Source organism: Bufo gargarizans, chromosome 4 (genome assembly GCF_014858855.1).
Source record: "Bufo gargarizans isolate SCDJY-AF-19 chromosome 4, ASM1485885v1, whole genome shotgun sequence".
Lineage (NCBI taxonomy): Eukaryota > Metazoa > Chordata > Amphibia > Anura > Bufonidae > Bufo > Bufo gargarizans.
This window is the reverse complement of record NC_058083.1, coordinates 532,895,619-532,910,240: the sequence shown is the minus strand read 5'-3', so window position 1 is coordinate 532,910,240 and position 14,622 is coordinate 532,895,619. Positions and strand designations below refer to the sequence as shown.

At 41.4% G+C, this 14,622-nt stretch overlaps 1 protein-coding gene across 1 annotated transcript; it reads left to right on the top strand.

Moving 5' to 3' along the window:
* The first annotated feature begins 13 nt into the window (after positions 1-13).
* On the top strand, positions 14-13,844 carry LOC122934792 (gastrula zinc finger protein XlCGF26.1-like). The gene is made up of 5 exons (XM_044290495.1): positions 14-64; positions 148-271; positions 389-486; positions 4,082-4,139; positions 12,274-13,844. The coding sequence occupies exons 2-5, from the start codon at positions 187-189 to the stop codon at positions 13,575-13,577; spliced, it is 1,545 nt and encodes a 514-aa protein (XP_044146430.1). The 5' UTR covers positions 14-64; positions 148-186; the 3' UTR covers positions 13,578-13,844.
* The last annotated feature ends 778 nt before the right edge of the window (positions 13,845-14,622 follow it).

Here is a 14,622-nt window from a genome sequence, read left to right as displayed (position 1 = left end):
CCTGATACATGAGCAGAAGATCCTAGACCTTACCACCAGGATCATTGAGCTGCTGAGCGGAGAGGTGAGCGCTGCTGGGAATGCTGGGACATTATACAATAACGCCAAGGGACGGGTCTGGTAATGACAGTATCCTTGTGTTGTCAGGTTCCTATAAGGTGTCAGGATGTCGCTGTCTATTTCTCTATGGAGGAGTGGGAGTATTTAGAAGAACACAAGGATTTGTACAAGGACGCCATGATGGAGAATCACCAGTCCCTCACATCACCGGGTAAGAGGAGACCTTTCATGACTGTAGAGATGAGAACAGTTCTGAGAGTCAGATTCCACCATCATCTGATCATCATATATAGACAATGTATTCAGTCACTTCGTGTTTTTCCTACAGATGCATCCAGTCAGAGAAATCCACCAGAGAGATGTCCCAGTCCTCTGCATTCTCAGGACTGTACAGAAGAAAAACCAAATATCCCACTGGATCATCAGGTAGATAAAGTTGAGGTTTCTACAAATCCCCAATAGACTGATGTAATGAGTAACCTCCCCCTAGCAGCAGTGGTGTATACTATCTCTCTATACACTCTTCTTATTATTATTATTGGCCACACATGATTTCTGGATTCATATAAGATTGTATTAAGGTTTGGATATCCACTTGGTAATTGAGAGTCAAGGTAGATAAAGGAAAGTTTTGCTGTAGAGATGTAAATCATAAAATAACAGCACAATCATAGACTAAAAGCATCTACGGAAGAATACTGACATGAGTTAAAAGTCATTTTGGGTCCTTTATGAAGTCTTTAAATCAGATTTTTTTTTGTATATAAATTTTATTTAAAAAAATGCTTTTTGCTAAAAAATCTGGCAACTTTTTTATATTCTCACTGCTATTGCCACTTTTCAAAATAGAGGTGAGTTCACCAGGGCCGGACACATTACAATAATTTATGCCAGAAAACTGCAATCTACCCCAACTACTGGCATTTTAGTTTCTGGTGCATGGATGGCATAGATGTGACAAATTTTTAGGAGGCCGGACTTTAGTAAATGACCCCATTGACTTACTAATTAGTTACATAATCTTGATGCTTTTTCAAAATATTAGTTCAGGCTATTCAAGATTTAGATCACCACAAAGGACAAGAGCATAAAGGGATTGGGTCACGAAAAATATTCTAGATTTTTAGAACCAGCACGTGGATCTGAATAATTTTGTAATTGCATGTAATTAAAATTGTAGTATCGTCAGTGAGTTCTTCAATACAAGCTATCTCTATAGCGCCACCTGCTGTTTGTTCTTTTTCTTATTTCTCCGTTCAACTCATTGAGGTGGTCGCATGTGCTCAGTTTAGATTTTCAACTGTCACCAGACATATCTTCTGTTAGAAGGAGGGACAGTTACAGGGATAGGGCTACGGCCAAAAGGACATGACCCCTGATAAAGGACATGTTCCCTGCGTTGACAGCCTCAAACAAATCTAGCAGAGCAATTGGACCAATGAATGGGGAGATCTCTGGATCCACATGAGGTACAGGGCTGTCATGTAAAAAAAATGAAAATAAGACATCATATTATACATCAGTCATGGTGTTCTGCCTCTCCAGTCTAAGCATTGAAAGTGTGATCTCTGTAACTTACAGTTGTGCTGAGATAGCGGTAACCATCAATCTTAGCTGAATTGTCTGACAGTGACTCGATCCAAATGACACCTTGTAGATCGTGAGGAAGTTTATTCTAAACTGTGCAGATCATACACCGATAAACAAATGGATAGGACTCAAAAGATCATGTTGAGAGCAGCTAACGGGATACATGTGGCTGAGATGCAGGGTGAAGCCAGAATGAAAAGGAAGGGAGGAAAGGAGACTGTACAGAGAGGATGGCACGAGGGGAAGAGAGAACACACAGGATAAAAAGACAAACCATGCATGTGTAACCTGACACTCCCCACCAAAATCTATGATTTCTAATAACAATAATCAACTTTAGTTCAAGTCCATGTATAATAGATGTTTCTTCTTCTGGAACAGCTGCAAAACGAAAAAGAACAACAACAACAAGGAAAACATTACTACAATACTTGTAGATGTACTCTTTAAAGTGTTGACAGCGTTAGGAGGAAGATAACTCTGTGAGTCCATCTTCAGAGGGGAAGGCAGCAACATGCACCAGTCCTTCTTACCTCTCTTTCCATCAGGTCGGTGGGAGGAGTTCATCTTCCTGTTTAGGCAGAAGCAGTACCAGCTTGTGTATGGGTCTGAAGTAGTGTCTTGCAGAACCTTCTTTCATTACTTTAACTTCTGTTTTCCGTACTTTGCCATCGTTACTTGGAATAGTCCCATAGGCCAGTTACTAGCAATCTCTGCTTTCTCTTGGGCGAAGGCTGCCTGGATTTTAGAAGCTTCTGCATCAGCGCAGGCTTTGATGAGTTGTTGGCTGAGGGTAAAAGATGTTGTTCTTAAGGATTTAGACGATCTTGTGGAGCGCCTAGAAGTTGTGGAGAGATGGGATCTGGATTCATGGAGATGTGCAATTTTTACTTCTGCCTTTGTCTTTGTTTGTATTACTAAATCATCTCTTGCAAGATTTAGCTCATTCAATTCCTTTAATTCTTGTAAGGAATCTTCTGTGTTGTACCGCTTTAAGACAGTCTTTAATAGTTCTCGTCAGCAGCATTCAATTGCTTAGCAGCGCCCTCTAGGTGCAATACCTCATGAGTTGGTTGAGACAGAGCTGACATGCATCCAACAGTGTTAGACCATGAGTGACTGATGTTACACAGCGGTTCCTCTTTGTCAGCCTCATGGGTCTGTTGCACTTTCCAAGTTGGTTTTTCTAAACGTTTTAGTTTAATGTGGCTTATAGGATCTAACTCCTGATCTGAAGGAAGTTCAGGTTCTTGCTGTGTATTAGGTTCCTCAGATTGTACATTGCCTTGCTGCTGCATTGTGATGATAATCAGAGGGTTAAATTACAATGTATTGTGTTTGCATAGAAATGTATCAATGTTCTGGCCCGGGAATCAGGTTTCCTAGGCAACCAGTGGGAAGAGGAGCAAAAGGGAATAGTATAGTAATGGCTGCTGCAAAGTTACTTTCGCTTGCACACAGAGCTTAGATTCACTTGCAGGTAGAAATGCATGTGGCAATACACAGTGTAGAAGCTGATTATATAACAGCTGCATGAACAGTCCTTGCAATCAATCTGAGCTGAAAACTAATGACTCCTGTGCTGAGATTTGCTTGCTGGCTGCAGTATGCAGGTCTGCACTGTGCTCTGCTGCTATATTGCAGTGTCCATATACATCTTACTATACATGCATAGCTAGCAAGGATCCTTTGAAAGATATTTGGCTGATCTTCTAAGATCCTTTCACTGATTTTGTGACTGTTCTGCCTCTCCAGTCTAAGCTTTGAAAGTGTGATCTCTGTAACTTACAGTTGTGCTGAGATAACGGTAACCATCAATCTTAGTTGAATTGTCTGACCGTGACTTGATCCAAACGACACCTTGTAGATTGTGAAGACGTTTATTCCAAACTGTGCAGATCATACACCGATGAACAAATGGATAAGTCAAAAGATCATGGTGTGAGCAGCTAACAGGATACATGTGGCTGAGATGCAGGGTGAAGCCAGAATGAAAAGGAAGGGAGGAAAGGAGACTATACAGAGAGGACGGGGGGAAGAGAGAACACACAGGATAAAAAGGCAAACCATGCATGTGTAACATGACACATAGCATAAACCCTTTTAGTAGGAAATACAGTTAAATTTCCAGCTGCAATAAAAGACTTCTTTATTTCTTTACTGTCAAAACTACAACAAAAATCTAATCTAATAATCTAACTGGAGGTGATGAGCACAGCGTCTACTCCAGGATAGGATCAGGTCATTTGATGCCTTATATGATGTGTAAAATAATTGGCTGAATGTTGATCCTATCTGATCACCACTTGAGGAGATCCTTCTCCTTTTAGAGCAGATTGGTTCTGGTCTTCTAGGGGTTTTTGACCTTCCCCTGGATATAAGATAAACTTGTGTTCTGTTTTCTTTATTTCTCATGTCTTTCATCTTACAGGACAGTTCTGGAGGAGCAATGATCAGCTTAGAAAAACCCGTATCAATGTCAGTGAAAGGTAAGAGTCTTTCAGAAATCTTGAATAGTGGAAATCTTATTATACAGACTGATCATAGGGCCAATTTTCCAGAATAAGAGTTTGTAGAAACGCTTGTTCACAATAATTAGTCGTGTAAAGATACCCGATGAATGGACAAATACTTGCTCCTCGGGTGATGATGTCTGTCGGCCGTCACCAAAACGTATCATTTCTTAACAGCAGGTTGCGTATAAGCTGGGATCTACTGCCCAGAAACCGTGATTCTCTGTAGACAAGCTATCGAAGTAGACATCGCTTGTCTCAATGCATCTGTATGTAAATGCAGCTTCATCTCTGCTAATGGTCATTATTGTGAATGCTTCTTTATTCCCAATAATTGACTGAAACATCGGTCCGTGTTAAAGGACCTGAAGTCCAGAGAAATGTTCTCCTCATCGTCATTAATTACTGCTAGTAATTTAGTAGGATCCAACCTGCAGCTGACCAAACAAGAAGAGAAATAGCTAATGAGTTGAGTGTGATGTTCATGGATGAAACATCCGAAGTCGATTCGCTCATCCCTATTCATGATGCTTGGGAGAAAATAATTCATGAGCACTTTGCATCCCTGTTACCCCTAATGCTAATATATTACATGTATTTTGTACTAACTAAAACCAAATACTCATACTTTCATATTTTCTAGATTTTTTTTTCCTATTTGATCTTGCCTGAGCTGCTGCTCAATCTTGTTATGAGCAGTTCAGCAGCCTCTTGGCAACCTGTTGATGGCAGATTGACATTCAGAGGAGACTGTTGTGGGCCTGCTCTGTGACCTGTTCATTAGGAAATATTATACTGTATGGTCTGAATAGAAACACCTGTTGTTATCTCGACAAAGCGATTATATTCTGGGACCTTTGCAGACAAAGAACTCCTGAAAACCATGATATTTCCTTTGATCTTTTTGATCTTTCCTTTTTTAATACAAATACGTGAAATACTGAAATTGTACATAATCCTGTTTTCCTACATGTCCTATTTACTATATATTTCTTGTCTTGCTATCGTTTCAATAAATCTTAATTGGTTCTAGTTAGACATCAGAGAACTCGCACAGGAGAGAAGCCATATTCATGTTCAGAACACTGGAGAAGTTTTAGTCAGAAATCTTGTGAGCCATCTAAGAATCCACTTAGGGGAGAAACTGTTTTCATGTTCAGAATGTGGGTTAATGTTTTACTCTGAAATGGTGTCTTGATAGACATGAGAGAAGACATTTATGTGTCCTGAATGTGTGAAGTGTTTTAGTCTGAAATCACATCTTATGATCCATCTAAGAATCCACTTAGGGGAGAAACCATATTCATGTTCAGAATGTGGAAAATGTTTTATACTTCAATCAGGACTTATTCAGCATCAGAGAACTCCCACAGGGGAGAAGCCAGTTCAATGTTTAGATTGTAGGAAATGTGACAGATTTGGAGCTTTATTGTAGGATCTGCTTGACTTATCATGCCTTCTGATGTAGAACTTAACCCCTTGAGGATCAGTGTTGTATTAGTACGGTACAGACAATAGTACTCAGAAGACCTGCACTAAACTATTGTGGCATTCTGATCGCATGGACACTGCCATTATGCCCACAATAGAAGTAATACACAGCCATTATCCTGCTTGAACAACATAGATCACTGTTTAACCCTCTATCTGCTGTTATCAAAGCTGATTGATGCATGGGGGGGATAACAAAAAGGCATCCCCATTTGACTTCAATCACACTTCATTATGGAAATACTGAAGCAAAGATGTCATCTCACTGGTCAGGATTATAGAACATACTGCTTATTCTTGTAGTCAATTTTCCATCAGTAGAGGAGAACAGGGTATAAGGAAGAATATAGCGTGCTCATAAAACAATACCTTTATTATTAGTAATTGGGTAAATGGAGCAGAAAGCTGCTCATATGGTGATCATGACCTAACAAAGGATTGGTGAAGTCTTTTTTTAACTCCTACTGTGATTAGGATACCACAATAAATAATGAAAAAATACTTTATAGGAATAAGCCTATAGTCATATAGGTAATTAGGTATTTATATCTGCGGACAGGTAATAGGGGGTATTTAGAGGACGGAGAGTGACTCTCCCTGGATGTCCCTAATAACCTAGGCCCTAAGCCCAGGGATATCCCCAGATGGTAGAGATACCCTGTCCCCGTACCTATGGCTATAGGCCCCCATCCTATGGCTATAGGACCCCAACGCTTTTCACCTGCACCTGGCAGATCATCAGGGGGTGATAGATAAACCCTAGTTTGTAGGGCGAACAAAGGATACCGAAAATATATAAAGAAAGAAATGATACTTAGCTCCTATGTCTAGTCAGTGGGAAATATCTGAGGATGCTGAGTCCTGTCAGTTGATAGATAGCTGATCAGGATGAACCCACTGTCTGGCTTAATGGATGTTAAGGGGGAGCTGATGTCGCCACATTATTTAAATTGCAGAGTTTCGGCGGATGCAATAGTGCCTGAAGCGCCGCCACATGTCGAGGTGGCAGGCACGCTTTTATGTCTGTTTGCATACAATATTAGATTATAGCTGTATGAATGTGAGTGGGCGCCTGATGAGGTTTTATTATAAACCAGAAACGCGTTGAGCCAGAGCCAGGTGTCAGCTAGTTACAGCAAACTTAATCAGCATGCGATAGGCAGTTACTTTGTTTCACTTTAGTTAATAGTGAGGGATACAAAGGGTAACATTATAGTACCCAGTGTTCACAATACAGGCAGTGGAGATTAACTACGCTACACTAAAGATTTGAGGAGTGGCAGCTAAGAAAGGATAGTAATCTCCTACCAAGACCCTCATATTAAGTATCATAAGGACAGCATTGGGTGGCAAATTGCTATAGTTGCCCAGATAGGCGATCTGGGTTTAACCTCATACTGTCCTTGTGCACTTTCTACATGCTATAATAATATTTATAGAAGTGTGTTCTACTCAACTTTTCTAATGAATTAGCAGAATAAAGGTTTTTTTTTTTTTTTTAGCATCCTCATACCTTGGAAGTCTGTCTCTTAAAATTACCTAATTGGTTTGTGAAATTCCTTATATTCAATGCACTGAACAGATTATATAAAAGAAAGTGTTAGGGCTTCCATGATGATGAAAGTTCCTTTCTGTTAGGTTTCTTAACCACCTCCCGACCGCTGTACGCGTATATGCGTCCGGGAGGTGGTTGCTTTATTCCTCCTGGACGCATATACGCGTCTTCTCGCGATACGCGAGATTTCCTGTGAACGCGCGCACACAGGCGCGCGCGCTCACAGGAACGGAAGGTAAGCGAGTGGATCTCCAGCCTGCCAGCGGCGATCGCTCGCTGGCAGGCTGGAGATCCGAATTTTTTAACCCCTAACAGGTATATTAGACGCTGTTTTCATAACAGCGTCTAATATACCTCCTACCTGGTCCTCTGGTGGTCCCTTTTGTTAGGATCGACCACCAGAGGACTCAGGTAGGTCAGTACAGTCCCACCAAACACCACACTACACTACACTACACCCCCCCCCGTCACTTATTAACCCCTTATAAACCCCTGATCACCCATGATCACCCCATATAAACTCCCTGATCACCCCCCTGTCATTGATCACCGCCCTGTCATTGATCACCCCCCTGTCAGGCTCCGTTCAGACGTCCGTATGATTTTTACGGATCCACGGATACATGGATCGGATCCGCAAAAAGCATACGGACGTCTAAATGGAGCCTTACAGGGGGGTGATCAATGACAGGCGGGTGATCACCCATATACACTCCCTGATCACCCCCTGTCATTGATCACCCCCCTGTCATTGATCACCCCCCTGTAAGGCTCCATTCAGATGTCCGCATGATTTTTACGGATCCGATCCATGTATCCATGGATCCGTAAAAATCATGCGGACATCGGAATGGAGCCTTACAGGGGGGGTGATCAGTGACAGGGGGGTGATCACCCTGATTACCCTGATCACCCCCTGTCATTGATAACCCCCCTGTAAGGCTCCATTCAGACGTCCGCATGCGTTCTGTGGATCCGATCCATGTATCCATGGATCCGTAAAAAATCATGCGGATGTCTGAATGGAGCCTTACAGGGGGGGTGATCAGTGACAGGGGGGTGATCACCCTGATCATCCCCTGTCATTGATAACCCCCCTGTAAGGCTCCATTCAGACGTCCGCATGCGTTTTGTGGATCCGATCCATGTATCCATGGATCCGTAAAAAATCATGCGGATGTCTGAATGGAGCCTTACAGGGGGGGTGATCAGTGACAGGGGGGTGATCACCCTGATTACCCTGATCACCCCCTGTCATTGATAACCCCCCTGTAAGGCTCCATTCAGACGTCCGCATGCGTTTTGTGGATCCGATCCATGTATCCATGGATCCGTAAAAATCATGCGGATGTCTGAATGGAGCCTTACAGGGGGGGTGATCAGTGACAGGGGGGTGATCACCCTGATCACCCCGTCATTGATAACCCCCCTGTAAGGCTCCATTCAGACGTCCGCATGCGTTCTGTGGATCCGATCCATGGATCCGTAAAAAATCATGCGGATGTCTGAATGGAGCCTTACAGGGGGGGGTGATCAATGACAGGGGGGTGATCAGGGAGTCTATATGGGTGATCACCCCCCTGTCATTGATCACCCCCCTGTCATTGATCACCCCCCCCCCCCCCCCCTGGTAAGGCTCCATTCAGACATTTTTTTTGGCACAAGTTAGTGGAAATTTTTTGTTTGTTTTTGTTTTTGTTTTTTCTTACAAAGTCTCATATTGTACTAACTTGTGTCAAAAAATAAAATCTCCCATGAACTCACCATACCCCTCACGGAATCCAAATGCGTAAACATTTTTAGACATTTATATTCCAGACTTCTTCTCACGCTTTAGGGCCCCTAAAAAGCCAGGGCAGTATAAATACCCCACATGTGACCCCATTTCGGAAAGAAGACACCCCAAGGTATTCCATGAGGGGCATATTGAGTCCATGAAAGATTGAAATTTTTGTCCTAAGTTAGCGGAAAGTGAGACTTTGTGAGAAAAAAACAAAAAAAAATCAATATCCGCTAACTTATGCAAAAAAAAAAAAAATTCTAGGAACTCGCCATGCCCCTCATTGAATACCTTGGGGTGTCTTCTTTCCAAAGTGGGGTCACATGTGGGGTATTTATACTGCCCTGGCTTTTTAGGGGCCCGAAAGTGTGAGAAGAAGTCTGGGATCCAAATGTCTAAAAATGCCCTCCTAAAAGGAATTTGGGCCCCTTTGCGCATCTAGGCTGCAAAAAAGTGTCACACATCTGGTATCGCCGTACTCAGGAGAAGTTGGGGAATGTGTTTTGGGGTGTCATTTTACATATACCCATGCTGGGTGAGAAAAATATCTTGGTCAAATGCCAACTTTGTATAAAAAAAATGGGAAAAGTTGTCTTTTGCCAAGATATTTTTCTCACCCAGCATGGTTATATGTAAAATGACACCCCAAAACACATTCCCCAACTTCTCCTGAGTACGGCGATACCAGATGTGTCACACTTTTTTGCAGCCAAGGTGGGCAAAGGGGCACATATTCCAAAGAGCACCTTTCGGATTTCGCAGGCCATTTTTTACACATTTTGATTGCAAAGTACTTCTCACACATATGGGCCCCTAAATTGCCAGGGCAGTATAACTACGCCACAAGTGACCCCATTTTGGAAAGAAGACACCCCAAGGTATTCCGTGAGGGGCACGGCGAGTTCCTAGAATTTTTTATTTTTTGTCACAATTTAGCGGAAAATTATGATTTTTCTTTTTTTTTCTTTTTTCCTTACAAAGTCTCATATTCCACTAACTTGCGACAAAAAATAAAAAATTCTAGGAACTCGCCATGCCCCTCACAGAATACCTCGGGGTGTCTTCTTTCCAAAATGGGGTCACTTGTGGCGTAGTTATACTGCCCTGGCAATTTAGGGGCCCAAATGTGTGAGAAGAACTTTGCAATCAAAATGTGTAAAAAATGCCCTGCAAAATCCGAAAGGTGCTCTTTGGAATATGTGCCCCTTTGCCCACCTTGGCAGCAAAAAAGTGTGACACATCTGGTATCGCCGTACTCAGGAGAAGTTGGGCAATGTGTTTTGGGGTGTCATTTTACATATACCCATGCTGGGTGAGAAAAATATCTTGGTCAAATGCCAACTTTGTATAAAAAAATGGGAAAAGTTGTCTTTTGCCAAGATATTTCTCTCATCCAGCATGGGTATATGTAAAATGACCCCCCAAAACACATTCCCCAACTTCTCCTGAGTACGGCGATACCAGATGTGTGACACTTTTTTGCAGCCAAGGTGGGCAAAGGGGCACATATTCCAAAGTGCACCTTTCGGATTTCACCGGTCATTTTTTACAGATTTTGATTGCAAAGTACTTCTCACACATATGGGCCCCTAAATTGCCAGGGCAGTATAACTACGCCACAAGTGACCCCATTTTGGAAAGAAGACACCCCAAGGTATTCCGTGAGGGGCATGGCGAGTTCCTAGAATTTTTTATTTTTTGTCGCAAGTTAGTGGAATATGAGACTTTGTAAGGAAAAAAGAGAAAAAAAAAAAATCATCATTTTCCGCTAACTTGTGACAAAAAAAAAAAAATTCTAGGAACTCGCCATGCCCCTCACGGAATACCTTGGGGTGTCTTCTTTCCAAAATGGGGTCACTTGTGGCGTAGTTATACTGCCCTGGCAATTTAGGGGCCCAAATGTGTGAGAAGTACCTTGCAATCAAAATGTGTAAAAAATGGCCTGCGAAACCTTTGGAATATGTGCCCCTTTGCCCACCTTGGCTGCAAAAAAGTGTCACACATCTGGTATCGCCGTACTCAGGAGAAGTTGGGGAATGTGTTTTGGGGGGTCATTTTACATATACCCATGCTGGGTGAGAGAAATATCTTGGCAAAAGACAACTTTTCCCATTTTTTTATACAAAGTTGGCATTTGACCAAGATATTTCTTAATAGGATATTTGTACAACAAAAGGAGAATCCCAAAATCAACGCAACCCTCTTCTTCAAGAAAAATATCACATTGACTGGGAGAGAACAGAACACTTAAATGGTGCCCTGCTTTGCATCTTTTCAGTTGCAGATTTGCTTATTTACAGAAACTTCTTCTGCCATTGAAGATGGCCGCACTCCTTCTCATACTGTCTGTTGCACACTCTGCATTAGTAGCCCAAGACACTTCCTATTTGTCCAGCCCTGCTCTTAGTTTGGTCAACACTGTTCATGTGAGCACTACTGGCCAATCCAAGGGCAACGGGAAGTGTCTTGGGCTACCAAATGTGTGGTATGCATCATGTAGTCTGAGAAGCAGGGTGGGAATTGATGGATCTGCAGCTAAAGAGTTAAAAAGGAGGGCACCATGTAAGTGTTCTGTTCATTTCCCAGTTAATGTAAATTTGTTTCTTGAACCAGAGAGTCACTTTAATAAAGAAATGTGTTTTGCAATTTAGCATGTATAAGAGTAGGTCTAGGTAATGTCCAGAAAAGACATAGGCCCCATGAAATTGCAGTAGGCGATCACACAAGCTTTAGCTCACCCTAGCAGTGGACCCTCTCAGCCACAATCTAATTGGCACTGGTTAAATTGTGGTGTGAAACATTAGGTGAATACCTGGTATTCATTCATTAATAATTTTCCCCAAAGTGTGAAAAGTGTGTTAAGCATATGGGTGACATAGAGCATATGTTAGGGCCATACAGTGGAGTGGGCATATACTTAGGTGGTGTGTACATGTTGATGCCGAATTTTCTTCCATTCATGATATCTATCCTATACACTTTGGGGGAGCTTGTGTTGTCTGTTGACATTGGGATGTATTACTGTATGGTCTAGATAGAAACACCTTTTGCTATCTCTACAAGGGATTACATTCTGGGAACTTTTTCAGACTAAGAACTCCTGAAAACATTATACAAGTAAATGTGATTTACTTACTAAATTGTACATTATCCTGTGTTATTACATTTCCGATTTACTTTGTTTCCTGATCCTGGCTGACTTTTTTTTTTTTTATTAAACCTTAACTAATTAATAGAAAATAATTTGCTTTGGGAAAATAAGAAAATTTTGTTTATTTTTCTAGATGAAGACGGGTTGAGCAGCTATCATGGATACTTCAATTTATCTTCCTACCATGAAGTAGAAGATAATACCACACAAACTAATCCAATAACTCCTAATGTACCCTCAGTCTTTCAAAGTGAAGATCTATCCACCGGCACCACTGGTCACAAGAAACCTTCATCTAATCAATCACTGATTGGCAGAAAAAGAGCTAAACAGAAACATGGGAAAATATTTCCTTGTGAGAAACAGTTAAAAAAGGATAGTAATCTGTCTTTGCATGAGAGAAATCACAGAAACAAAAGGTCATTTTCATGCTCTGAATGTGGGAAATCTTTTACCAGGAAATTCATTCTAGTTGTACATCAGAGGACTCACACAGGAGAGAAGCCTTATTCATGTTCAGAATGCGGAAAATCTTTTACCAGAAAATCCATTCTAGTTGAACATCAGAGTAGTCACACAGGAGAGAAGCCGCATTCATGTTCAGAATGTGGGAAACGTTTTAGACTAAAATCACAACTTTATTTACATCATAGAACTCACACAGGAGAGAAGCCGCATTCATGTTCAGAATGTGGGAAATGTTTTAGTCGGAAATCACATCTTGTAAACCATCTCAAAATCCACTTAGACGAGAAGTCATTTATATGTTCAGAATGTGGAAAATGCTTTAATCGGAAATCAACTCTTCTTTATCATCAGAGAACTCATGAAAGAAATAAGCTATTTTCATGTTCAGAATGTGGTAAAGGTTTTAGTCAGAAATCGGACCTCTATAGACATCAGCGATCTCACACAGGGGAGAAGCCATTTATGTGTACTGAATGTGGTAAGTATTTTGGTATGAAAACATTGCTTATACAACATCTTAGAAGTCACACAGGGGAGAAGCCATTTTCATGTCCGCAGTGTGAAAAATGTTTTACTCAGAAAACACATCTTGTGACCCATCTAAGAAATCACTTAGGGGTTAAGCCATTTTCATGCATAGAATGTGGGAAGTCTTATAGTGTGAAATCGTGTCTTGCTAGACATCAGAGAATTCACACAGGGGAGAAGCCATTTTCATGCATAGAATGTGGGAAATGTTTTATTCTAAAATCACATTTTGTTAGACATCAGAGAACTCACACAGGGGAGAAGCCATTCATGTGTTCTGAATGTGGGAAATGTTTCAGTGTGAAATCGCTACTTGTTACACATCAAAGAGCTCACACAGGAGAGAAGCCATTTTCATGTCCTAAATGTGGGAAATCTTATATTCACAAATCAAGTCTTTCTAAACATGAGAGAACTCACTCAGAGCAGAAGCTATTTTAATGTTTAGATTGTAGGAAACGTGGAGCTTCCTTGTTGGACCTGCTGCCTTCTAATTTATAACTTAATGGGGTTTTACGAGACTTTAATACAGATGACCTATTCTCAGGATAGGTCATCGTTACCTGAACAATGGAGATCCAACAGCCAGAACAACCACTGATGAACTGTTGGAGAAGGCATCAGCGCTCACAGTAGCGCCACTGCCTTCTTTTAGCTTTTTCTAGGCCAGTGATGCCACATTCATCGGTCACGTGGCCTAGGCACAGCTCATCCCTATAGAAATGAATAGGGCTGAGATTCAATTCCAAGCACAGCCGCTATACTATGTATGGCACTGTGCTTAGTGAGCTGAGAGAAGTCCGTGGTGCTCACAGGAGCTCTGGTGCCTTCTCAAATAGCTGATCGGTAGGGGTCCCGGGTGTTGGACCCCACAATCGGATACTGATGACCTATTCTGAGGATAGGTTATCCATATTAAAGTCTTTGAAAACCCCTTTTAACCCCTTGAGGATCAATGTAATGTACTGTACAGACAGATTTACTAAAAACCTGCACTAAACTTTTGTGACATTGTGATCACATTGGCACTACTGCTGTGACCACAAGAGTAGGACCACAGGTGTAATACATGGCCATCATCCTGGCTGCACAGCATAGATCACTGTTTAACTCCCTGCCTGCTGTTATCAAAGCTGATGGGGGGGGGGGAAGCAAAGGTCATCCCATTTGATGTCATTAAGACATGGAAATTCTGATACAATTTTGCCATCTTACTGGTAGAACATGTTTTATTTTTTAGTAATTTTCTTATCTGTATGATTACATAATAAAAAAGACACGATGGAGAATATATAGGGACATACCCTATTGTAGAGCATATCATAGGGCCATACAGTAAGCATATACAGAAGTTGTATGTGAATATTGTTCAATAAATTTTCCAATTTACACTGTCTCTGTCTTGTCTGTAACCAATCTATAACGTAAAATATACAGATCACTTCTCTAGCAATACCAATTACATATTTTTGAAGGTGTACTGTAT